The following is a 25,689-nucleotide window of genomic DNA, read 5'->3' on the forward strand; positions in this document are numbered from 1 at the left end:
GGTACATGTTCTGCTGCGCTTGGGAGGCTCTGAGCTAGCCTCTGAGTGAAGCCTGTGGGAAGTGGAGGTTGGACAGGGCCACTGAGGTGTAGAGGTGGGCTCCTCTTCCTTGGGGAAAAGTGTAGGCTTAGGGCCCTTTCAGCCCTGTGATTTTCAGAGAGTGTTTTATTGAAGGGAAAAGAGATGATTGTATCCGCTGCACTCCATTTCTCTTCCTGTTTTTTTTTTTTCCCCAGTACAACGTGGTTAAGAAATGGCTTGAGGTGGAGATTGCTCCAGATATCCGGGGGAGAATTCCCTTGTTGCTCATGTCTCTTAGCTTCAAGGTAGGTGTGCCTGAGATCCCTGGAGAGGAATCCCTGAGCTTGACTCAGGGTCTGTCACGTGCTTACAGTGTGCTTATTCGGGAATTGGTTTGGGAGGTACTGTGCCGACTTCAGTGCTGTTGTTTTGGATAAATGACAGGCCATTCTCCAAACATCAGAGGAATTTTCTTGTCCTCACAGGTTCTGAAACATCCAGATAAGAAGTTCCAGATTGGCCAGGCCCTGAAGGCCACCGTGGTCGGCCCAGATTCTTCCAAGGCCTTCTTGTGTCTCTCACTCATAGGTGTGGTGATGACATGGGACCTGGTCAGGGAGGGTGGGGGTAGGAAGGAGTGGGAAGGGGTCTTCAGTCATTCCCCAGGGTGAAGGGGTGCTCAGAAAGCCTAGTGAGCTGGCCATGTCCTTGGAACAGTTTTTTTCTGTGGCCTGTGTCTGAGTCACCTTTACGTACACAGTTGCCTTTCGTAGGTCTCTTAGAAAGAGTTGTCCACCTGGACATGGCCCCAGGATTCTTGTGTAGGTGGCACGGTGATCTGGGTCTGTGTGATCATTCTGGGCCTCTTAGCCTAGACACCCCAGAATCTGGATGCCTCCACCTCCCCTGGCCTGTAGATGGCCAGCATCCCAGCTTCTTTCTTTTCTTTCTTTCTTTTCTTTTCTTTTTTTTTTTTTTTGTCTTTTTGCCATTTCTTGGGCCACTCCCGTGGCATATGGAGGTTCCCAGGCTAGGGGTCAAATCAGACCCTGTAGCTGCCGGCCTACATCAGAGCCACAGCAATGCGGGATCTGAGCCGTGTCTGCAACCTACACCACAGCTCACGGCAACACTAGATCCTTAACCCACTGAGCAAGGTCAGGGATCGAACCCGCAACCTCATGGTTCCTAGTTGGATTCGTTAACCACTGAGCCACGACGGGAACTCCCCCAGCTTTTTTCTTGGCTCATTTCCTCTTCCCTGAATCTTGTTCATTCTCCTCCTGCAGGTCCTCACAAGATGGAGAAAGGGGAAGTGGCCATGGGCCGCGTGGTGAAGGTGACCCCCAAGGAGGGGCTGATGGTCTCCTTCCCCTTCGGGAAGATTGGAAAAGTCAGTATATTTCACGTGAGTGACTCCTTCTCAGAGACGCCCCTGGAGGACTTTACCCCACAGAAGATTGTCAGGTAGGCCGGCTTCTTGTCCTCTTTTTAGCTATCTGTGGGATTGGCGAGAGCTTTTTTGTTTCTTTTTAATTAAAGATGTGATTTTGTACCAGAAAAAAATAGTGCATAAAATGTAAAATGAAAATTGCTATTGCTCCTCTCTTTCTCTACCACTTTTTGCCATTATATACTTTGATCTTTATCTTTCAAGACTTTAACATATATGGGTATAATTTGCCCTTACTTCACAGTAGAACTTCATTTTATATACTTTGCTGTAAACTTGCTTTTTTCTCATAACAGTTTATCATGAACATTTTCTTTTCCTTTTCTGGTGTGTTGAAGTCAATCTTGTTCTTTCATTTTTAGTACTTTTTTAGTATTCCAGCATGTGGGTTTTTTTGTTGCTGTTTTTTTTTTGTTTTCTTCCATTTTTGGTCCCCCCATATGGAGCTCCCAGGGCAGGTGTCAGATCAAAGCTGCAGTTGTGACCTAAACTGCAGCAGCTGCAAAGCTGGATCCTTAAACCCTCTCTGCCCCTGTGCTGAGCCAGGGATCAAACCTGAATACCAGGGCTCCCAAGATGCTGCTGATCCCATTGCACCACCGCAGGAGCTCCCCATTACGTGTTTTTTTAAAAAATCACAGTTTATTTAAACAATTCTGTTGATGGACAGTAATGTTGAAGTTTCCATCTTTGCACCATATGTTTGGATATAGTACAAGCGTATCTGAAATAAATTCTAAGAAGTAAAATTGATGGGTCAAACAATGTTCTCCATTTTCCCAAAGTGCCTTCCAAAAGAACTGTGCTAATTTTTATGTCCATTAACGATAAATATGACTATTCTTTTTTTTTGTCTTTTCTAGGGCTGTACCCAAGGCATATGGAGGTTACCAGGCTAGGGTCTAATTGGAGCTGTAGCTGCCGGCCTACACCAGAGCCACAGCAAACGGTATCTGAGCTGCTTCTGCAACCTACACCACAGCTCATGGCAATGCCGGATCGTTAACCCACTGAGCGAGGCCAGGGATTGAACCCGCAAACTCATGGTTCCTAGTTGGATTTGTTAACCACTGAGCCACGACAGGAACTTTTTTTTTTTTTGTCTTTTGTCTTTTTAGGGTCACTCTCACGGCATATGGAGGTTCCCAGGCTAGGGGTCTAATCGGAGCTATAGCTGCTGGCCTATGCCACAGCCACAGCAACACCAGATATAGGCCGAGTCTGTGAGCTACGCCATAGCTCATGGCAGTGCTGGATCCTTAACCCACTGAGCGAGGCTAGGGATCAAACCCGCAATTCATGGTTCCTAGTTGAATTCGTTTCTATTACTCCACAATGGAAACTCCTGACTGTTCATTTCTTACACCCCTATCCACATTGGATATTCTTAATTTTAAGTCTTTGTCATTGAATAGGCTAAAATGATCTCTCATTTTAACTTATATTTCTCTTATGGTCATTTTTCATATTTATCGGATGTTTATGTTTGTTCTGTACTTTGCTTGGCCAAGTTGCTTTGTCATTTTAATATTGAAGCATTCATACATTAATTTAAAAAAAATTGATAGGTACATGTTCTCTGTAGGATAGTAGTAACCTTTTGCAGTTGGGATACTTTATTTATGAACTGTTTTGGATTCACAAAAACGAACCTACCTCAGAGTTTTAAAACCATCTTATAGCCTGAATAAACTAGCATTGGAGAGGCATATTTCAGCTTGGTATAATGCTGACTTTCCTGACAATCCAAGTTATCCAGCAGTGGAGCAGATGTCCTCAGGAGACAGAGGTTGCAAAGTAGTGATCGATCTTTCACATTTCAAGTGTCCCTGCCACCAGCACCTGCCTGAATTCTTAACCACTTGTTCGAGCTAAATGGCACAAAAATACTCAGGGCCTGGGAGCAGAAGAAGGAGTCAGAGAGAAATCCTGGATCATCTCTGATTTGTTTCTTCTTTTTTTTTTGCTTGTTAGGGCCACACCTGTGGCTTATGGAAGTTCCCAGGCTAGGGGTTGAATCAGAGCTGCAGCTTCTGGCCTCTGCCACAGCTACAGCCACACCAGATCTGAGCCACATCTGCGATCTACGCCTCAGCTTGTGGCAGTGCAGGATCCTTTAACCCACTGAGTGAAGCCAGGGATCAAACCTGCATCCTCGTGGGTAATAGTCGTGTTCTTAACCAGCTGGGCCACAACAGGAACTCCTCTGCTTTATTTCTTGAGGCTTACAAAATACGGGTGTGATTTTTTTTTTTTAGCAAAATATTTTTTTAAAATACATTTTATTATAGTTAATTGTATGAGTAGCATTCAGTTGTAATTCTTTCATCTGTCAAATGTGGATAAGTCAATTGCCTAAGGGTAGATGGTGTCACCAGGTCCTTTCCTGCCCTGGTAGAAAAGGCAGGCACCTATCATGAGAGAATTTGGTCTATGTTGTTGCCTAGATCCTTTCTACTGATGAGATTCTATACTTTGCAACTGGACTGCTACTTGCCATTTTAAATGAAGTGAGTTTGGAAAACCCACCCTAAGAGTAAACCCTGCTCTCCCTCCCAGAAGCCTCCCATGCTTAGCCTCACTGATGGGCCTCCTCTGAACTGCTGCTATGAGCCTGTAGGGGTACCAGGCTGTCCCCTGCCACGGTTTCCGGTGATGAGTCTGTCTCTCCACGAGGTCCCCCAACACAGGCTGGTCTCACCTCCTCAGTCCTTCCTGCATGGCTCTGTGTGCCTCCAGAGGGCTTGCGCGTCTCTCTTGTTTTCTCCTCCCAGCTCCCTTCTTGTATGAGAAGAGCGAGTAGTGTTATTGATGGACTAGTAAACTGAGCCCCAGAGAGGGGACTTGCCCCGAGTCCCTGAGCAGGTGGTCAGCAGAATGAAGAAGAGCACCCTCGCCCACCAGTTGCTCTGCCTCGTGAAGAGGAAGCCGAGGCCCTCTCGTCTCCGGAGGTGTGGCGTTAGCCTTTTCTTTTGCTCTCATTCCAGGTGTTATGTCCTGTCCAGTGCAGGCCCTGTGTTGACTTTGTCTCTGCGATCATCCAGGTGGGTGTGTTGTCAGGACGGGAACTGGGGGCGAACCCCCCAGAGGACCAAGGAGAGGCCACGTGGATCTGACACAGAGCTTTGGCCCCCCCCCAGCTTGCCTCCCTGCTTGCCCCCGTTTTTATCCAGAGAGGCTGAGGACATTCAAATTGTAGAAGAACCTGTCTGCTCAGGTTCTTGTCTCCCAGGGAGAGGTTCACACATCGAGTGGTATTGAAGGGTGCCAGACCTGGTGAGGGGAGGGGACTTAGCCTCCAGGGTTCCCTAGAAGGGGCAAATGTGCCTTGACGTGGATTGGCCCGGGGTCCTGGTCCGCAATGGATGCTTATAAGCTTTGACCTCCCTGTGGCTTGCTCAGCCTCTCCCTATTGCTATTAAAGCCGTCCCCTACCAACAGGACCTCAGGGGCAGGGAGGACTGGGCTCTGGAGTTGATGTCCTCGTGATGGGTCCAGAGTCATATTCTTGCCAAGTGTGATCATCACAGATGAGCTGGGGGTGGGTTGGGGAAAAGGGTTAGAGGTTCATGTGTGTAACCTTTTATTCCTTTAGGACAAACCCGGACACGAAAAGCAAAATAGTGGATCCCGAGATTAACTCCACCCAGGACATTGAGGAAGGGCAGCTCCTGAGGGGCTATGTGAAGTCCATCCAGCCATCCGGTGTGCTCTTGGGGTGAGTGAGGTGGAGCCTGGGGACTGGGTTGGCCCGCTGCTCTCCTCAGTCTCTCTGGGGGGAATAGTGAAGGAAGAGGAGTCTGAGTTCCCACCAGTGTTTTGGGTTTTTTTTGGAACTCCTCAATATCTTTATTTTTTAAATTTTTTAATGATTTTTATTTTTTTCCATTTATAGCTGATTTACAGTGTTCTGTCAGTTTTCTATTGTACAACAAGGTGACCTAGTCACACATAGATACATTTTTTTTTCCTCACATTATCCTGCTCTATCATAAGTGACTAGATATAGTTCCCAGTGCTAGACAAGCAGGATCTGTATATTGCTTATCCTTCCAAAGGCAATAGTTTGCATTTATTAACCCCAAATTACCAATCCATCCCACTCCCTCCCCCTCCCCCTTGGCAACCATAAGTCTGTTCTCCATGTCCATGATTTTCTTTCCTCCCACCAGTGTTTTATTCTAAGTTTTGTATACTTTCAAAAAGTTTTTTTTTTTTTTTTGTCGTTTTGCCTTTTCTAGGGCCGCTTCCCACGGCGTATGGAGGTTTCCAGGCTAGGGGTCTAATCAGAGCTGTAGCCGCCGGCCTATGCCATAGCCACAGCAATCCTGGATCCGAGACGCGTCTGTAACATACACCACAGCTCACAGCAACGCCAGATCCTTAATCCACTGAGCAAGGCCAGGGATTGAACCTACAACCTCATGGTTCCTAGTTGGATTCATTAACCACTGCGCCACGACGGGAATTCCCAAAAAGGTTTTGAATTATTCTTGTTTTGTGTTTTAGACAGAGTATACTGTGTGTCCATGGTCTATAAATGTTCCGTGGGATCGCATAGTGTTCACAACCACTAGATGTTACAGCCTTCCCTGCTGTAATTTCTTCATTTTCTTCTTCTTCTTTTTTTGGTCTTTTGTCTTTTGTCTTTTTAGGGCCACACCCGCAGCATATGGAGGTTCCCAGGCTCGGGGTCGAATCCGAGCTACAGCTGCCGGCCTACACCACAGCCACAGCCACGCCAGATCTGAGCTGCATCTGCGACCTACACCACAGCTCACGGCAACACTGGATCCTTAACCGAAGCCAGGTATCAAACCCACAACCTCATGGTTCCTAGTTGGATTTGTTTCCACTGAGCCAGGACGGGAACTCCCTCATTTTCTTCTTTTCTAGCAGGTTATGATTTCTACATTGTGATGCTCTGATAACGGTGCGAAAAATACCTTTAGGTCATGTCTTCATTATGCTAGATACTTTTTCTAGTTTACAAAGCCCTCTATTTTGTTGAATGCCAGGAACTTAGGTCACCTGTAAATCCTGCTCACGACTTGGGTCTCTGGGAAAGTGGAGGCACCAGGTTTGGTTGGGACTCTGTAGTTTTTATGACCATGGAACCTTCGTGTGTGTCTCTCTCTCTCTCGTTAGCCTTGGCCCCTCGGTTACGGGTTTGGCCCGCTACTCGCATGTCTCCCAGCACAGCCCGGCCAGGAATGCTCTTTATGACAAATACCTCCCTGAAGGGAAGCTGCTCACAGCCAAGGTCCTAAGGTAGGTGCCTTTGCTCTCCCTCCCTCTCTCTCTCAGCCCTTTCTCTGGGAGCCCTCAGGAGGAGATTTAGAGGTAAACCTTAAATCTAATGGCTTAGGTAGTGGTGAATTCATTATTCAGATAAATGAAATCCCTTTGTTTGGAGCCTTCCGCCTCAGCTCCTAAAGGCAGATGTGGAGACTTTTCTCTGCACAGGCACCTGTTGTTGACAGAGGATGGGCTATTACAGCTGCCTTGGGTATTTTTCTGTGAAGCTTGATACAGTGTGCAAACCATTTCTAAGATTACTGGCTGGATTCCGAGGCAGGTGGGGGCAGGGCCCCGAAAACTGTGGGCTGTGCGCTGTGCCCGTCGTGCTCTCTATGTTGTCCTCATTGTCGCCTCTCCCTGCGTCCCTGTCGTTATAGCCTGAACCGCCGGGAGAACCTGGTGGAGCTGTCCTTCCTCCCTGGTGACACTGGAAAGCCGGATGTGTTTTCGGCCTCCCCAAGGCTGCCACATCTGAAGCAGGAGGGGAGGGACACAGAGGCAGAGGAGAGAGAGCACAAAGGAGAAGGCGAGACGGAGGAGAGAAAGAGACAGAAAAGGAAAGAGAAGAGTAGTGGGAAGGGGCAGGAGGAGGCGCCGCTGCCCAGCAGGGAGACGAAAGAGCCCCAGAGGCCACGGGCAAAGAAGCCGGGCAAGCGGCCGCACCCGGAGTCTGCGAGTGAGCAGGTGCGGCCCTCGGGGAGGGCGGCCTCCCCTCGGGAAAGGGAGAACCTTTCAGAAGCTGCTGGGCAGCTGCCTAGCCTCTAGGCCAAGAGTGGCCTGAGTGAGATGGGGCACGGGGTGCTGCGGGCTGGGGCAGAGGGAGGGCAGTGCCCTGCGCATGAAGCAAGGCTCAGCATTTTCTCTGCCCGTCACTCCAGGAAAGCGTGAACAAGAAGCAGAAGAAAGCTGCTCTGTCCGAGGAGGAGGACAGCGGTGTGGAAGTGTATTACCGGGAAGGAGAAGAGGAGGCGGAAGAGACAGGCATGCGGCCCAAGGTGAGGGCAGCGCTGAACGGGGAGAAAAGGCCCCTCCGGGAGGGCACTCCAGTCTCCTGCCTGAGGGCTGGGTTGTCTTCAGTACCATCTTCTTCCTTTTCTGTAAAATAGGAGAAGGTGGGCAGCTTCTCCTTGGTTGGTCATCAGCTCCCGAGGAGAGGGCCCTGCTTCAGCCATTGAGTGAGCTGTAAAAATCTATTCTTTTTTTTTTTTTTGTCTTTTTTTGCCATTTCTTGGGCCGCTCCCGCGGCATATGGAGGTTCCCAGGCTAGGGGTTGAATCAGAGCTGCAGCCACCGGCCCACACCAGAGCCACAGCAATGCAGGATCCGAGCCGCGTCTGCAACCTACACCACAGCTCACGGCAACGCCGGATCGTCAACCCACTGAGCAAGGGCAGGGACCGAACCCGCAACCTCATGGTTCCTAGTCGGATTTGTTAACCACTGCACCACGACGGGAACTCCTAAAAATCTATTCTAATTGAAGTTATTGGATGGAGCTGAATTAAGTTAGTGGGATGGGCAGAGAAAAGGAAGCTTGGCCTTTCTGAGCCTGGGTCCTGGTCTGAGAAGTGAGGACAGCACTCCTGGACCTGAGGATGGGTGTGGAAGGCTTCCCAGACTTTAGGTGTCATTTTTTCATACCTCTGTCCTAGCTCTACTGCTGTTTTATACACATGGGTATATATGTGTATGCATACCTAGTTCAAAAATTATTATTTAGATTTACTTACTAACAAAGAAAGCTTTTATGTCACTACCGTGAGGTTTCCGCAGTGGACTGGGGCCTAGCCTGGCCCTGGGAGCAGAGGAGAGGTCTCTGGGCACCGTGGGAGTCCCTGCTCCTCCAGGAGGGAAGGAGCTGGAGACCAGGGGCAGCCCGTGTCCAGTGCTTCCTCACGTGCACCTGTGATCCTCCAGGAGAAGCAGACCAGGCTGGCAGAAGCGCCCCGGCTGCAGCTGTCTTCTGGCTTCACTTGGGACGTGGGGCTGGACTCCCTGACTCCGGCCTTGCCACCTCGCGGAGAGAGCTCAGACAGCGAGGAGGATGAGAAGCCAGAGCAAGCCACGGTGCTGTATTGTCTTCCAGGGTTTTGTCCTTTTGGCAGGGCCACTTGGCGCTCTGTCCTTGCCTGGGTGTCTCTTCCGGCGGTGTGGGCCCGTCTCAGGCTGGAGGGAGTATTTATGGAGCTTGTGGACTGCTCTTTCGGCCCCCAGCTTCCACTGCAGACCTCCCCAGGGTCCGAGGAACAGATCGCTCACTTGTTGTTCTGCCTTGCATAACAGAAGAAGAAGAGCAAGAAGGAAAGGGAGCTGGAGAAGAAGAAGGCAGAGAAAGAGCTGTCCCGCCTTGAGGAGGCACTGATGGATCCCGGGCGACAGCCGGAATCTGCAGATGACTTTGACCGACTGGTGCTGAGCTCCCCCAACAGCTCCATCCTGTGGCTGCAATACATGGCCTTCCACCTGCAGGCCACGGAGATCGAGAAGGCCCGGGCTGTGGCCGAGAGGGCGCTCAAGACCATCTCCTTTAGGTCCTGGCTTCGCCCCCTGCCGTGCGGCCGGGTCTTCCTGGGTGGGGGTGGGGGGATTTCTCCCCGGGTTGCAGGCCCTGCCGCCTGTGGGCCACTTCCTCCTTGGCAGGCCAGCCGCAGTTTGGGTGGCTGCCACCTGGCCTCATGGGTTAGCGGACTCTCTCAGATAGTTAGTCTGTGAACTAGATCGGCTTATTTATATTTTACGGTCTTCTTCACCGAGGTGGCTAAGAGTAACATTTACCCGAGTCCCGCACCCCAGGTGCCCCTCCTGGAGCACACGTAGAGGAGGGCAAGCAGCTCTCCACGTACCTGGGTGGAAACCCTGTCGGTGGCCACTTTCCAGGCAGGGCAGAGGGTAGAGCGGGCTTCCTGAAGGCCAGTGGAGAGGAATGGTGCTCCTTTGCGTCATTTTCTTCGTCCCTTCAGCCCAGACCTTAGGTCGCTTTGAGATTTGATAGGCTTCCTTCCCAGGAATGGAGGCGGAAACCAGGGGAGCCCTGCAGCTGTGAGGTTGGGGTTCCCGCTTTGTGTGAGCTGCAGTGGGGACGTGGAGCTGGGGGGGCGGGTGGTTTCTAGTCCCTAGGTGGGCGTGGGGGCCTCGTTGGGCTGAGATGCTGGAGCTCACGTGCTGACCGCTCTCCCTCCAGAGAGGAGCAGGAGAAGCTGAACGTGTGGGTGGCCCTGCTGAACCTAGAGAACATGTATGGCTCCCAGGAGTCACTGACCAAGGTCTTCGAGCGGGCCGTGCAGTACAACGAGCCTCTCAAGGTCTTTCTCCATCTGGCCGACATCTACACCAAGTCGGAGAAATTCCAGGTGGGAGTCTGGGCCAGGCGGCCTGCTGCCGGAGGGTCCCCAACCGCTTAGAAACAAGCCCCTGGATGTCCCTGAGGCAGCGGGGACGTCTTGGGGGAGAACCCCTGCCTCCGGACCTAGTCCCACCCCAGGCTTGCTCATCTTCCAAGTGGGAGACGTCATTTCCCCACTTGGATGTGCTTTAGGGATGTGGGGCCAAGATGAGGGAAGTGAAGGGACAGTGGACCCCAGTGCGTGTCACAGACAGAAGGTGACATAGCCCCTTTCCATCTCTCCTTGTCACCCTTGTCATGCTCACGTTCTCTGCTAGTCCTAGGACTTGCTCATGGCACAGGATCAGGAGGGACACTCCCCATCATGTGCTCCCCCCACCCTGTGCGCCTGCCCGCTCCCCTCATTCCTGGAACGGGGCCTGGGTAGTGATTGGAGCCTGTGAGGCCAGGGCCAGCTCCTTGTGAGTGTAGCTCCCCATTTGTCGTTGCCCCCTCTGTCTGTCACTATCTCCTCAGCTTGCCTTGTCTTTCCCACAGGAGGCTGGTGAGCTCTACAACCGGATGCTGAAGCGTTTCAGGCAGGAGAAAGCTGTCTGGATCAAATACGGCGCTTTTCTCCTCCGGAGGGGCCAGGCTGGGGCCAGTCACCGCGTGATGCAGCGGGCCCTCGAGTGCCTGCCTAAGAAAGAGCGTGAGTGCTCATCCCTGCCCGCCTGCCGGCCCAGTTCCCGAGCACAGTGGGCTCTCCCACATCTGGGCAGAGGGGTGGGGTCTTCTCATCCAAGAGGTGGGAAAGGAAAGCCTTGCGGAGGGTATGTTGCTGTCTGTATTGATTATACGCTTATGAGCAGAGCACGTGTCGCATTTCAAAAGCTAAACTCCAAAGACAGAGGAACAGAAAGCCATTGGCACTAATTCTCTTGCCTCTGCCTATCCCATGGCTCACCCCCAGCTCCCCCTCCCACTCCTGGGAGTGGGGTGTCTGCTGTGGGAGTCAGAGATCAGTGCCCATCTGTGTATTTGGCCCTGAACCCACTCCATCATCCCTCTTGTCATCACCGAGGTCTTAGGACCCAAGCGCAGGGAGTCAGGTGTCTGACTCTGTCCCTGTAGCACAGTGTGTTGTGACGAGGGCATGTGTCTGCTTTCTGAGCTGTCTGCTCCCTGCAGATGTGGATGTGATTGCCAAGTTTGCCCAGCTTGAGTTCCAGCTGGGAGATGCAGAGCGGGCCAAAGCCATTTTCGAGAACACACTGAGCACCTACCCAAAGCGCACCGATGTCTGGTCAGTCTACATCGACATGATCATCAAGCACGGCAGCCAGAAGGAAGTCCGGTGAGAGGGGGGGACAGATGGAGCCCTAATTCCCTGGCTTGGCCAAGTAGATGAGTGTTCGCCCCTTAGCGGCCCCCAGCACCCCTCTTCCTCTGTCTGGGGAAACGGCTTGACGTGACACAGCGGGTCCCGTGACATTCGTGTTTCCGCTCCTTTTCCTGCCTCGGGGCCAGCCTCTAGTCTTGTCTGGAACCTCGGGTGGGAGGTAGCCCGGCCCCTGGCTGGGAGACTAGGGTTTTCCTCATAATTAACTCTGAGCCTGGCTCTCATTGCAGAGAAGTTCTCAGGCATGATCTCACCCTTGTCCCTCAGCATCCCCCCAGGGCTGGACAGATTGAGGTCCACAAAGAACTAGTGCCTCCCCCAGGCCTCTTAGGGAGTTTGAAGCAGAACTTTCCTTGGAGTGCCCGTTGTGGCTCCATGGTAATGAACCTGACAGTATCTATGAGGATGTGGGTTCAACCCCGGCCTCTCTCAATGGGTTAAGGATCTGATATTGCCATGAGCTGTGGTATAGGTCGCAGATGTGGCTCGGATTTGGTGTTGCTGTGACTGTGGCGTAGACTGGCAGCTGCGGCTCCGATTCAGCTCTGATTCGACCCCTAGCCTGGGAACCTGCATATGCCGAGGGTGCGGTTCCTCACAGATCCGTGTTCTGTTGAGATCCCGTGGGATCCCCATCCCATTAACTTTGTCCTGATTCACTGTGTGATTTCAGGCCAGTAAGTCCTTTAACATCTCTGCCTGCTCCTCTGGAAAGTGAGGGTGGTGTTCTCTCCCCACGGACCTGATGGGCGTTTATAACGGAAATAAAAATAACGGTAGAGGTGTGGGAGTGCCGAGTGACAGAGGGCCGGCCTCCAGAGCCTAGAGCAAGGGGGTGACGGCTAGCCAGGCATCGGGTGGCCCTCGACCAAGAGCCAAACGCTGGCTGCTCTCCCTCCCAGGGACATCTTTGAGCGGGTCATTCACCTGAGCCTGGCCCCCAAGCGAATGAAGTTCTTCTTCAAGCGCTACCTGGACTACGAGAAGCAGCATGGCACCGAGAAGGACGTGCAGGCAGTAAAGGCGAAGGCCCTGGAATACGTGGAGGCCAAGAGCTCCTTGGAGGGGGACTAGCGGCCGGCTGGCTCCGAGGGCCAGTGGCAACCCCAGGCACCTGGGCAGTTGAAAAACTGTGTTGCCTGGGGACTCTATTTAAGTGCTGCTTTTTCTGCAGCATCCTTGGGGTGATCTTGTCAAGATGAAAAAGAACTTGAGATTTCTCACAATTCCTTTTTGCTTGTTTAATTTTAAGAACCAAATTATTTCATCTTTCTCCTTTTCTAGGGCTGCTTAGTAGTTGCAGGTAGCAGACTTCTGGGCTCCTGGCAAAGCTGTCTCTCCTGGGGAGCAGGAATGGAGGGCTGACCCCCGATGACCCTGTGGTCAAGATCCCACTTTGGCCCTGGTAGGCCCTTGGTCCAGCCAGAGAGGGTCAGCAGGGTCCAGGGAGTAGGCCACTCCCTGAGATAATGGGCTCTCTAGGCATTCACTTAGATTTTTGTGCCTTTTCGTGGAGGCCGTGAGGCTGGGCCAGGAGGGCAAAGGCAGAGCCCAGAAGGGAAAATTAGGGAAGCTGGTGCCTGAGAGGAGAGCCACAGGTATTGGCTTAAACCACCTGGTGAGGTCTCTTTCCAGGGCCACTGGGGCCCGTTTATCTAACCTCTCTGAATTGGGTGCCTCGTTTGTGAAATGGGATTTAAAAAACCCTACCTTGATGGGTTTTGTGGGTTCAGTGAGCGCACGTATGCTGTGTGCTGTGGGGGCCTGGCAAGTGGGAGACTCCACGGGGACCTAGACAGATGTGCTGTGGGGCTTTGGGAGCGGCACAGCTTCTCTGTCTCCTTGTAGCTCCTCTAACGAGAGGTTGCTGGCAGAGCCTTGATTGGCATGATGGTTGTTCCCTGAGGCCTGGAGGAGAAGGGGGCATGATGGGGACATGACGGGCCACTCCACCCGCACCTCCCTGAAGAATTCCCAGAGAGACTGGCTCTCCGCCTCCTTTGGTAAGTAACTATCCCGTTTGTTCCCAGGTTCTTAGAGGCCAGCACAAACTCAGCTAGTCATCAAAGCCAGTTCATTTTTGGCTTGATCTTAAGGGAATTAAAAGTTTTCTTAGGCAGAGCTTTAAATGTCCTGAGAGCTGGAAAGCTTTTCCGTGGGAAATGACTGAGTCATTTGCCAGAAAGCAGGATGGGGACAAGGGAGAGGGCATCAGAGGTTGGAGAGGTGGCGGAGGTGCTCCAGCAAGGTCGGGCACGGGAGGGAGGCCAAGCTGGGCTGGCCTGTGCTTGGTCACTAGCCCTGGGTTACAAGAGCTAGACCCTACTAAGTGCCGGTGCGGAATCTGCCGGCTCCTGAAATTTAGGCCGAGCTTCCCTCTGAGAAAGGCCAGGCTCCATCTGTTTCCCAGATCAAATCAGTTAACTGAACCCAGTTAGGCACCCCAGGGCCTTCCTGAGTGTGGGAACACCTGGCCCTGCACCCTGGCCTCCCTCCCTCCTCTTCAGTCTTGCCCCAGGTCTCTCTCCTCTTCCCTCCCCGGGAATGGGATTCGGGCCTGTCCCCTTGTCCTCCAGCCTGCTGTGGCCCATCCAGTCACCCCGACACCAGGCTGAATTCCTTTATACTAAGAAAAGCTTTATCAGAAATGTATATAAAATAAAGCTGAAGGCATACATCGGAGGGCCGCTTCCCAGCGGAGCACCACTGAGCCAGGTGTCCGAATGCAGTTAGGTGCAAATGAGCTGCACACTGTTTCATAGAAGGGCGCCTGCTGGTGAGTGTCATCATCACCTGGCTCTGCTGCCAGGGCTCCCCAGCCAAGGGGTCCTGCCCATAAAAGGTCCTCCACATCGTTAAGGACCTCCAGTCATCATCATGATTAAGGACCAGATCTGGGAAAGGGGCTTTTCTCCAAAGCTGTTGACTGAGTGACTGGAGGCAACAGGAGAGGAAACTTCTTCAGGTCCGAGAGCCTTCCCGCCAGAGCTGACCATGCTGTCTGCTTGCTCTCATATCTGCACCCCACTTTGACTTTGTGTTCCTTTCTTCTGGCCAGTTTCCCCCAAAAGCTATAGTTTAAAAAAAAAAAAAAGTCCCCTCTGATCCTGCCGTGAGCAGGCAGTGAGGTTCAGTCTGGGGCCAAGCCGTGTCATCGGCAAAGAGCATGGGACCAGGACCCTTAGGAGGTGAGCAGGGCCATTTCTATGTTGTCCGGGGCCGTGCCGTTGCCCGCCAGACCCTGGGCCCACTTGTGCAGGCGGCTGTAGAGTGGGAGGCCCTGGTTCTCACGGTACAAGTAGACGCCAGTGATGGCGTTCCACTGCGGCCGCGGCTGTGTGCCTTCCACTGGGAACTTGGCAACCAGCTCCTCGTCATCCTTGTTGAGCGCCACGAAGCCAAAGAAGCGGCGCACGTTGTTGGCAGCCAGCACCCGCGAGTGCACCTCGGCCGTGCGCTGGAAGAGCTGGTCCTCGTTGGTGCGGTACTGTGCCCAGTAGGCCTCCTGGCGGTAGCTGAGTGGGGAGCAGTAATGCTTGAGGCACTTGGTCAGGAACACCAGGATGGCCACCACGCCGATGAGCAGCCACCCGAAGAGCTGGTCAGAGAAGGGGCAGGGTTGAGGGCGGGCAAGGGGCTGCCTGCAGTCCCACCCGCCCGAGAGGAAGTAGCAGGAGCTGGTCAGAGCCAGTGAGCCGAGCTGAACCTGGCCTCAGAACCCCCTGAGGGCTGGCTCTGTCCTTCCCTGGCCCCAGGTCCCGCTTTTCCACCGGCAGCAGGCTCTTCTGACTGGGATTCCTCCTTTTTGCCCTCACTTGCTTGAACTCATACCTTTTCTGGTCTTAGATTCAGCCCCAAGGGTCCCCTCCACATCATCTCAGCGCACCAAAATCCAGCTCAGACTGCCAGGTTCAGCCCTGATGCCACCTCCAGGAAGGTTTCAGAAGCCCCTTGCAGACTTGCTTTCCTTGAGTCCCCTGTGGCCTGGTTCCTCATTTTATATTGTCACTCTGCCTCATTTTAAAATCTTACCCATGTGCTTGTCTTGCTTGGCTGTGAGCCTATTGAAAGCTAGACAGTCAAGGTCATCTTTGTTTTCCCAGTTAAGCCTGTACAGAGATCTGTGGACATTGGATCATCATCAAATAAATTTTATTTCTCTCTATCATCTTCCACCCCCTTTGGTGTCATCTCTGGCCCTCCTTTTCCACTTGTGTTTTTATGGACCCCAGAGGTGATGCTTAGAAAATTGTGTGCTTTTTCCGCTCACACACGCACGTGCTCTCTCTCACCCTGCTTCTCTTGAGTTAATACTTCAGCCGTTTTTCTGTTTCTGCCCTTGCCCTCTCTCCCTGACCAACTCCTTCAGAACTGAGCCAGCAGCGTAGGATCAAGGCGGGAGCTGCTGCTTTCTGACTGGACAGCCCTTCCTGTCTCCAGGGACTCCCCTGATGTCAGCGATGCCTGAGGCTGACTCAGTACTGGGCAGGGGCCTTCCCTAGGCTGGGAACATTGCTGGTCCCGTGAGCCAGCCACACGGCACTATCAACTCATTGGATGGCTGGGGTTCATCTCAGTCTGGCTGGAGCAAAGGTCTTAATCTGTGACTGGGATCAAGACTCAGTCTAAGCAAGAAGAGTGTTCCTTTAATGTTTAAAACTTTCCTATTTGGGATGGAATTGACTCTTGCCCCACCAAGAGCAAACCCACAGTTACTGAACTGATGCCTGATGCTGACAGTCCAGTGTTTTCCTGGAGAGCTCAGCCCCTGAGGACAATCTGGGCACTTCCCCACCAGCCATCACGTCAGGGAGAAAGAGAAGGGGCTTCCCTTGATACAGCCTTACCTGGGACTCGTACTTGAGCCTGCGGCTGACCTCCTCCCGGAAGCCTGACAGGTTGGCAGGGCCCTCCCCGCATGGGAACCTGGCCAGGATTTCTGTAGCGTGGGCCAGTGGGAAGCTCTCTTTTCCAGCTGTGAGCGAGGAGGGGTCCACAAACTCGCTGAGAGCACAGACATAGGCCTCACCACGCAGCAGGGAGATGACAGACCAGGTGACAGGGGCCACAGCCGCACGGCCTACAATGGAGCTTAGGAGGAGGAAGTTGGGGGCAGCCGAGCAGTTCTTAGTCCTCCGGTACTGGCACTCGGCCACCAGGTTCCAGGTGTGGTTGTTGAGGATGACGCCGATGAGGAAGAGCGCCAGGGCGGGCACCCCGATGGCTGTCAGCCCGTACAGGTAGTTCCGGGCTGGTGAGCAAGGGCAGTGGAAAGCCACCACAGTGAATAGCTCCTGGCTGCCCACCGTGCCCAGGGCCACCAGCCCATTGAAGATCATCACATCCTTGCTCTTGAAGAAGAGCGATAGGAAGCGGAAGTTTTCTGCAATCAGGGCTGCCATGGTGACAGGTCAGCTGGAGGACCAACAGCAAGAGTGGAGGCAGGAAGGGACCGAGACCGACGGTTCCTGGTGGGACTAGGAAAGCGTGTGGGCTGCTGGGCACCTGAAGGCAGAGCATGGGCTTGGCATTTTATCCTCTGCGGCGGCTGGCCTCGTGCTTCCTGTGGGACAGTACATGACTGATCAGTGTTTGCCTCTGAAAACAGCAACTGGGGGGTATCGTTTAGCCAGGATGGCGAGAAAGGAAGGAGACTTGGGGAGCCCCGGGGCCTGGGTGGAATGAGAGAAGCCACTGTTCACACCTACTACCTGTCAGGTGCTTCACACCCCTCACTGCCCATCCTTGTGCTCCGGCTCTAACCTCCAGTGACAGGAGGTGGAGGCCTCAGGGTGAGCGCTCGCCAGGCTCACATGGGAGTGGCAGAGCTGAGATGCAGTCTCGAGTCTGTCTGCCTCAGACACTTAGGTTCTTGTCACCACCGCAAACTTCCCTTAAAACAGGGCCTGGGAATAGCCCTCTGGCATTAGGGGATATGGGATGTCTACTGGCTTCCCGTTTGGGATTCCAGGTCCTGCTAATGTGTGAAGGGACCCAGGACTGTTTGGAGGATATGTCCTCAAGGCCTCTGGCCCATGAAGGCATAAAAGCTGGAATGAGTGTCCTGGTGGACAAGGGACTTGAACTTGACCCTGTGATGTGGGGCGGGATGGAGGGAGGGGCCTCCAGTCAGTGGTGAGCCTGGTGCAACATCCCTGGAGTTCATAGTAGGAACCTCCTCATTTTGGAGACCTCGGGCTCTGGGCCGGTTTAGGAGATCCTGACTCAACATACTTCATGATCATCCTCTGGACTTCAGCATCCTCATCTGTGAAAAGAGGATAAGTCATTCTAGTTCTTGCTCTCTTAGGGATGCTGATGGGGAAAGACGGGATAAGCAGAGCCTGATAACCGTCCTGTAGGTGAAACCCTCCATCTCGCCCTGTCTAGTCCTTAAGACCCCTCCCAGAGGTGAGGTGGGTGGGGGATGATCCTGCTTCCTGTGAAGATGGAGAAACTAAGGCCACAGGAGGATAAAGTGTCTTGCTCAAGGCTCTTCAAATATGGAGGTGCCTGGACAGGACTTGCACGCATGACCTAAGGAGGGCTGGGATGTGGACATGGGTGGGTACAGCTAAATGAGCCCTCTGTCTCCTTGGTCTTCTACTGACCTTGCCCTGGGCACACCCACGACAGCCCTGGTGAGCTGCCCCATCCCCACTGTTGCACCTTCCCTCTCCAGCAGGCTTGCTCCAAACGGGTCCTGGGCCTGCAGACTGCCCAGCCTGTCAGCAACAGGAAGGCTTGATGAAGGCTAGGGCTTGGCTGTGCCCACCACCCTCTTGAGCCTGCTCTGCCTTGGGCTGGGCAGCCGTGGGGCTGGCAGCCTGCCAGGAAGTGGCCATGGCCTCAGGCTCCAGCCGTGTTCTGCCCCCACTCCCTTCCCAGGCTCCACCCACACAGGCCAGGGTGTGGCCCTGTGTTCTTCCCATCCCGATGATGAAAAACAAAAGTCCGATGAAAAACAAAAGTCCTCCGGCCAGTCGCGCTGGGGGGGTGAAGGGGTGGGGTGGGCAGCAAACGAAGATGGGGAGACCTGCCCATATTTCCTTCCGTGCCTCCTTTCTAGACCCCTGCCCCTCCTGGGCATGCCAAGGCTGCCAGATGGGCTGCTGCAGAGCTGAGTAGCCACGTGGGTTGCCAGAAGGAGGAGGAGGGATCTGACTTCCCCAACTCACTGCCTGAGGTCCTGGGGGGGCTCCAGTCCTAACTCCCAGAGCAGGGGAGTTTGTAATATTGCCGGGGATGGACCAGATAAAGGCACCCCCCTCTCCCTCTTCCTTTTCCCTTCTTGGCTTCAAGGCTCCCAATATGCTCCCCTGGGTTCAGAAACCCCCCGAAGTGTGGTATAAGACATCTGACCACTCGTGGGTGGTGGGCAGAGGAGGGACCAGCCTCTTTTCTGAGACTGCTGCCCCAGGCTGCCAGGGATGGGTCACACTGAGGCCCTTGGGGGCACCTCCATCAACAACAGAACAGAAAACAGGCGGCTGGGGTGTGGGGGCCTCCCTCTCCAGAACAGTCCCCCTGGGCAGCTGCAGAGTAGCCCTGCCATGCTCCCCTTCCTTACCTGGAACCAGCTGTGGGCACTGGCGGCCTTGGCCTCTGCGTGGGGCTGGGCTCTCCAAGTGGCACCAGGGCATCGACGGAACCCCTGGGGTGTGGGCCTCCAGGGCAGGCAGCCTGGCAGAGTGGCTGGTGCTCTCGGGGCTCCCTCCTGCTTTGCTTTGTGGGAGAGACCCGCAGGACCCGGGGCTGGTGGTGTCTTCAGAAAAGTTTACCTCCAGAAAAGAGGCAGAATCCACGGGCAGGCCCGCAGCCCGCGCGCCCCGCCAGCCAGTGGAAAATCGCCTACAGACGCCAAGCAGGGGGGACGGCCCCGCGCGCGGGCGGCACAGGGAGGGGAGAGGAAGTGGAGGCGGCTGTTCAGAAGCCTGGCCCTGTCTGCCTTCTGAGGCTCCACACCAGTGGGACCAGTTTGAGGGCCAGGCAGGGGGCCTCCGGGGAGATCTGGCCTGAGCCTGCCCTCCAGGCCGGTTTCGCAAGTGCCCCCTGCTTGACTCCCCACCCGATAGAAGCTGCCAGATGGAGCCCCCAGCAGGGTTAGGAGAAAGGCGCCATCAGAAAGCTGCTGACTCCTAGCGGAGGCAGCAAAGCCAGAAGCCCCCCTCCCCACTCTGCCCCTCCTCCCTCAGAGCCGTCCTGCCCCAGTCTGGGCAAACCCTCCCCCTGCCAGTTCTTCTGTCCACACTTCAGCTAACTCCCCAGGTGCTGCTTCAAATCTCTGGGGTGCTGATGAGTAAATTCTGAACTCTAGGGATTTTCTGAGGCCCTCTGGGCAGAGCTCTGACTGGTGGGCAGAAATTACAAGGAGACAGGTTTCCAAAGGAAGCCCTTTGCAACACCGGAACTGCCTAGCCTGTCCCAGAAAGTGGTCATGAGCTCCCCGTCTGTGGGAGTGTGCAAGCTGAGGCTGAGAAGTCATGGGTCAAGAGCACTAAAAGGGAGAGGCCTGTCCAGGGACAGTCTAGGTGACCTCTAGGATCAAGGGAGAGCCCCCCAGACCCCTCAATGTATTCTTGGGTGAGTGGGACTTATGGCTCAAGGCTGGCTTACATCTTCTTGGCCCTCAGCTTCCTCCTTGACAAAGCTGCTCCAGTTCCTCACGTCCCACCCTCCCCCCACCTTATGCCCACTGGGAGGTGGAGGATAAAGCCTCAGGTTTGGAAATCAACACACATGTTATCCGCCAGAGACCGGGAGCCTACCATGTGCTCTGTGCTTTACACGCCTCACCTGTTTAATGCTCACATAACCTCAGGAGGCAGGAGCCTCAGCCGCCTTGTACAGATGAGGAAACTGAGGCACAGAAAATGAAGCAACTGGCCCAAGGGACACAGTGTGTAAGTGGTAGAGCCAGCATTTGCCCCGGTTCTGTCTCACTGAGTCTGAGCCGTTCTCTCCCCTCCCATGGCTCTTCCTTCAATCCCACCCCAGGGCAGATCCTCTCAGCACTTTAGAGCTCCCCATCCCCTGGGGTCTTTGGGAAAAATGGGAAGACATCAGTTTCTTTTTCTAAATGGACGGTCTTGAGTCCACCCGAGACCTAGATGTGAGGGAGGTATCAGGACGGTCCCCTCAGTGGGATGTGCTGTGGTCTGAATGTGTCCCCAAATTCATATGTCAAATCTTAACCTCCAAAGGCGATGGTATTAGGGAGTGGGGCCTTTGGGAGTTGTTTAGGCGTGGGGTCCTTGCCTTAGCAAAGAGGCTCCTGAGAGCTCCCTAGCCCCTTTTGCCATGTGTAGACATAGCGAGAAGGCGCCAGCTACAAACCAGGAAGAGGGTCAACCAGGTGGGACCATGGTTTTGGAATTCCAATCTCCAGAATTGTGAGAGAGGTCTCTGTTGTTTAAAACCACCCAGTCTGCAGTATTTGTTATAGCCATTCCAATGGACTAAGACAGAGGTCTTTTGTGCCCAGTGCTAATGGGCAGATCACCTTGGTAATGTGGAGTGACCTCCGTGGTGAACACACATCCTGGCTTCTGAGCGGGTCCAGCTTCTGGCATCTTGTCTAATCACTGTGACCACAGGTGTGTCCTGCCAGGTGAGACTCATGTCCTTATGGCCCACCTTGGCCTGCTCAGCCTCAAGAGATTGGCCCAAATCAGAAGATTCCTGCCTCATTAGCTGGCCGGACACCCTCCTATTCCCTGAGCTTCGAGCACAAGGGAACAGAGATCCTGAAACATCAGAGATAAGTGGATGCTGAGGCAAGGCTGCTGGTAGGACCTAAGAGGAGATGGTGAACCAGGGGTAAAGTGGGCCTGGGAGGGGCTGGGCAGGTGGGAGCTTGTCCCCCTAAGCTAGTTCTGAACCTTTCTGACTAATACTGCTCATGGCCTCAGGGCCCTCCAAGATTGGGCCACAGCTAGAGGACCGAGGTCCCCTCCAGCTCCAAATTGTCTGCCTCAGGTGGGCAGGTGAGTGCCTGGGCATGTGGGTTTGCTCAGGGACCTACTGCCATCTGGTCTGGGGGTCCAAGGGGCTGTGGGCTCAGATGCCCATTCTGGCTCTTCCCCTGGCTGTGGCTCACACTTTGCTGAAGTAGGTGGCCACTTCCTTGCGTGAAGGCCGGGGCCCGACCCCAGCCCAGCCATTGCCCACCAGAGGCTCCTTCTGGCCCAGCCGCAAGGGCGGCTTGCACTTGTGCCAGCTGGTGAGCAGCCTGTTCATGGTGCCTTGATCAGTGATGCCACGTAGCTTCTCCCTCTCCTCCTCGGCCCTGTCCGTGGCAGAGGCCGCAGGCGAGCCAGCAGGGGCTGCAGCCAGCACCCCGTGGCCATGACCCAGCTCCAGGTCATGGTTCATGGCCTCAAAGAACTGCTGGATACAGACCTTGGCGAAGGCCTTGGCATGCTCCGTGCAGGTCTCATCGAAGAGTTTGCGTTCGATGTCGATGTAGTGGGACCAGTACTTGCTTTTGAGGAAGGCGGCCTGTGTGAAGCAGGGCCGCACAGAACGCACGACGAATGCCAGCAGTGTGGTCAGCAGCACGAAGGACCAGCCCAGTGCCTGCAGGGGAGAGAAGAGAGAGTCAGGTGGGCACTGCCCTCTGACCTCAGGAGGCTGTTCAACCCCCAAAGCATGGTCTATGTCAGGGCCCTTAAGGAAAAGAACACTGACTCCAAAGGCAAATGACTGCACCTCTTGGCCTCCACTTCCTCTTCTGTAAAATGGGCACACATATACCCATCTCACGGAAATGAGGTCACATGAGTAAAACACCCTGTGTATAGGCCTGGTACTCAATGCACAGGAATTAGCTGGGCAGATCTTGTAATTAGGCTGCCTGGGTTTGCTTGTCTCCACTGCAGGCATACTTGGAGATACTGCAGACCGTCACAATAAAGCAAATATCTCAATAAAGTGAGTCACATTGTTGCCCAATGCATATAAAAGTTATGTTTATGCTACACTGTGGTCTATTAAGTGTGTAATAGCGTTATATAAAAAAGTACACACTTTAATTTAAAAATGCTTTATTGCTACAACATGCTAGCCATCATTTGAGCCTTCAGTGAGCTGTAGTAGTGACGTCAAAGATCACTGGTCATAGATCGCCGTAGCAAATATAATAATGAAATGTTTGAAATTCTGTGATAATGACCAAAATGTGACACAGAGACATGATGTGAGCAAAAATTGTTGGAAAAATGGCGCCAAGAGTCTTGATGCAAGGTTGCCAGATACCTTGAGTTTGTTAAAAAAAAAAAAAAAGGCAATATCTGCTAAGCCTAATAAAGCAAACACAATAAAACTAGGTATGTCTTTCCTTGGAAGGCAGCTATGCTCCCCACTATACCCCCAAGGCTGCACAAAACGAGGTATGTCTCTCCTTAATGGTTGAGTAGGAGAAAAGTATCTGCCTTCTCTGTGCCTCAGTTTCCCCACCTACAAAGTGGGGCTGTTGATAGTTACCTGTCCCATAGGGCTGTTATGAGGACTAAATGTGATAATCAACTTAGCCCAGTGCCTGGTACCTAGTTAGTGCTCAGTACTCAGTAGCCACTATTCCTAGGCCATCTGGCCCTTGCTTCTTCCTACAGGAAGCCTTCCTTGGCTCCCAGGGCCATAGTGAAGTTTCCTCCTCTGAGTTCTGTACCTCTCCTTTGGCTCATGATATTGTCTGCCTTTCAGTTGGAGGCACTTGGTACATCCTCTGCATGGGCTCTAAGCTTGGCCCTCAGGGGTCACAGAGACCAGTGGACTGTTGCTCAGACTCTGCGCTGAAGAGCTCTGGATGCTTGGGTACTCTGTTCTGCCAATGACTCCCTGTGGGGCAGGGGGCTCCCGCAACCTGCACTTGGCTGGCTCAGGACGGGGGAGGCAGGGCAAGCCCACGTGCCTTTAGTGGGGCTCAGTGGTTTATAGCAGAGCAGACCTCAGGGTGGGGAGCTGCAGAGCATGTGCTTGATAAAGAAATGTGGAGCCTGTGGGGCTGGATCTCCTGATGGAAAATCTGGACTCTGTTTTTTTGTTGTTTTTTTTATGGCCACACCCACAGCATATGGAGGTCCCAGGCTAGGAGTCGAACTGGAGCTACAGATGCCGGCCTACACCACAGCCACAGCAGCACAGGATCCAAGCTGTATCTTCGACCTACACCACAGCTCATGGCAATGCCAGATCCTTAATCCACTGAGCAAGGACAGGGATTGAACCTGCATTCTCATGGTTCCTAGTTGGGTTTGTTAACCACTGAGCTGTGAAGGGAAATCCACATCTGATTTTTATGTGAAAACTCCTAGTTTTTAAGATGACGCCAGCTAATTCTCAATTCAAGTTTCAAAGTCAGCCCCTGAAGGCCAAGTGAAACGTGTCTGTAGACTAGGTAGCCAGGGGCCCTTTTATTTTATGAGGTGATGGTTTAAAGGTCAGGTGGAGGGACAGCTGCCCGGGCCCTGTGGCTGGGTACAGAGGACAAGTGCCCATGGGAGAGGAGGTGCAGCTTGGGAGGGAAGCAGAGTTCAGATTGTACACTCAGAACATGAGATTCACATGCTGCAAGCCCCACACGGGAGAGGTCGGGCTGGAAGGGGAGCCAGGTGTCAGCCGCCATCTCCCCCCCGCCCCCGCGACAGCCTGGGTCCCTCTCATGCACAATGATTACAGAGGAGGCCTGAGAGGTTCAGAAGGGTGAGGGTCCATCGAGGCAGAGGATGTGGGGGTGGGAGGGTCCCGAGCTCTGAATTTCCAACCCTGCCTTTGGGGTGCCCCTCTCTCCCCCAAGCCTCCCTTCCAGGGGCATGGGACCCTCAGCTCCCACTCCCTGAACAGGGAGGTGCCAGCTGGGGGCATTTGCCAGGGAAATGTACCCAAATGGCTCCGCCGTTCACCAGCCTCACCACTGCCCAGGCCTGGAAGAGGAAAAGGATGCAAATTCCCTCAGGATTCCAAGCTGGAGCTCAGGATGGAGGATGTGGGGCTGGCTGAGAGGTTGGGTCCACTCTGGGGCCCTCAGGACAGGGCCTCTCTCCCCAGGTGGCACCGGCCTGAGGGAAGACACATATCTCTGGCCCCAGTTGGGAGAATATGCCCCTACCTCTCAGAGCTCTGTCTGCGTGGGGACACCCAGCCTTGGCTGAGGGGCCTCATCTTCTGTGGAGCGTGACTGTGCCCAGAGGAAGCCTTATTTCAGGAGATAAGGAGGTGGGCCCTTTTCCGAGGGGCCCGGTCCATGAGAGGAGACTCAGCCTAGGGCCACCTGGCCCCTCACCTGCGAGATGCAGCGCAGGTAGCGCACGGCCACCTCGCGGGCCAGCAGCCAGTCGCCGTCATAGATCTCAGGGCAGGGCACCCGGGCCAGCAGGCGGGAGAGCTCGGGCGGGGACAGGCCAGGCACCAGGCTGCCATTGCCCAGCATGGTCACGGGCACAGCAGTGCAGAAGGCACAGAGGAAGCACTTGCCATCGAGTAGCGTGACGGCCACCCAGACGACAGGCGCGATGAGGGCACGCTGGGCCATGGAGCAGAACATGTAGCGCAGCACGGCAGGGTCCTTGGCCCGGCGGCCTGGTGGCCGCTTCCACTCTTCAGCCAGCATGGACACGTTGTTGTTCATGACCAGGCCCAGCAGAAAGAGCACCAGGGGTGGCGCCAACAGAATGCCAGCGCTGTAGGCCGCGTTGTAGCCCGGCAGGCAGGGACAGTTGAAGTCGAAGGCCGAGTACATCTGGGCGCTGGCTAAGGCCATGATGCCACAGATGCCATTCATGAAGGACTCCTGGTTGGACTGCAGGAACTGGAAGATCATCCGGAACTTGTCCATCGTACTCCCCCACGGGGCCTGCTGGCCTCCTTCCACCTCACCGCTGCCTCAGCGATGCTGCTGAAGCCCGTTCTGCCTACCTGGTGCCCACCTCATGGCTGAGACGGGCAGAGCTCAGGGCAGAGGCGGAGACACTGTCTCTTTGAGGAAGCTTCTAGCCAGGTGCTGGCGGAGAGGGCGCAGGCTGGCCAATCCCGTGGGTGCAGCCAGAGTCCTGCCCCTCCCCGTCCCACCCCTGCTGGGCTTCTCTCTGTCCACAGAGAAACCACGAGGGCCACCCCTGATGGGGACCAGTTCTCTGCAGGTGCGGGAAGAGGGCGGGGAAGACCTTCTCCAGCAAGGTTGACGTTGGAGAG

The 25,689-nt window shown here is 54.1% G+C and overlaps 3 protein-coding genes across 5 annotated transcripts in view; 1 reads left to right on the forward strand and 2 right to left on the reverse strand.

The window, feature by feature from the left end:
- The window catches only part of PDCD11 (programmed cell death 11), a 50,032-nt gene extending 37,307 nt beyond the window's left edge, over positions 1–12,725 (forward strand). The window contains 14 exon segments of the mRNA XM_047762679.1: positions 237–326; positions 507–609; positions 1,311–1,488; positions 4,462–4,518; positions 5,070–5,192; positions 6,623–6,745; positions 7,153–7,459; positions 7,654–7,770; positions 8,693–8,842; positions 9,059–9,306; positions 9,957–10,125; positions 10,656–10,809; positions 11,289–11,454; positions 12,402–12,725. Of these exon segments, the coding sequence (XP_047618635.1) occupies positions 237–326; positions 507–609; positions 1,311–1,488; positions 4,462–4,518; positions 5,070–5,192; positions 6,623–6,745; positions 7,153–7,459; positions 7,654–7,770; positions 8,693–8,842; positions 9,059–9,306; positions 9,957–10,125; positions 10,656–10,809; positions 11,289–11,454; positions 12,402–12,573 (2,157 nt within the window). The 3' untranslated portion in view covers positions 12,574–12,725.
- A 1,390-nt stretch (positions 12,726–14,115) lies between these two features.
- CALHM2 (calcium homeostasis modulator family member 2) lies at positions 14,116–19,606 on the reverse strand. Of its 3 annotated transcripts, none has more exons than XM_047761864.1 (4): positions 19,070–19,606; positions 17,734–17,767; positions 16,347–17,062; positions 14,116–15,097 (listed from the first exon to the last, which is right to left on the reverse strand). In XM_047761864.1, exons 3-4 carry the CDS (start codon positions 16,899–16,901, stop codon positions 14,681–14,683), a joined length of 972 nt encoding a protein of 323 aa, XP_047617820.1. In that variant the 5' UTR covers positions 16,902–17,062; positions 17,734–17,767; positions 19,070–19,606; the 3' UTR covers positions 14,116–14,680. The 3 variants fall into 3 exon arrangements, with proteins under 3 accessions (XP_047617820.1, XP_047617821.1, XP_047617819.1); XM_047761865.1 differs by having other exon boundaries at positions 17,675–17,767; XM_047761863.1 differs by lacking the exon at positions 17,734–17,767.
- A 1,988-nt stretch (positions 19,607–21,594) lies between these two features.
- On the reverse strand, positions 21,595–25,333 carry CALHM1 (calcium homeostasis modulator 1). The gene is made up of 2 exons (XM_047762609.1): positions 24,782–25,333; positions 21,595–22,077 (listed from the first exon to the last, which is right to left on the reverse strand). The coding sequence occupies exons 1-2, from the start codon at positions 25,331–25,333 to the stop codon at positions 21,595–21,597; spliced, it is 1,035 nt and encodes a 344-aa protein (XP_047618565.1).
- Between the last annotated feature and the right edge of the window lie 356 nt (positions 25,334–25,689).

This window comes from Phacochoerus africanus, chromosome 15 (assembly GCF_016906955.1).
Source record: "Phacochoerus africanus isolate WHEZ1 chromosome 15, ROS_Pafr_v1, whole genome shotgun sequence".
Lineage (NCBI taxonomy): Eukaryota > Metazoa > Chordata > Mammalia > Artiodactyla > Suidae > Phacochoerus > Phacochoerus africanus.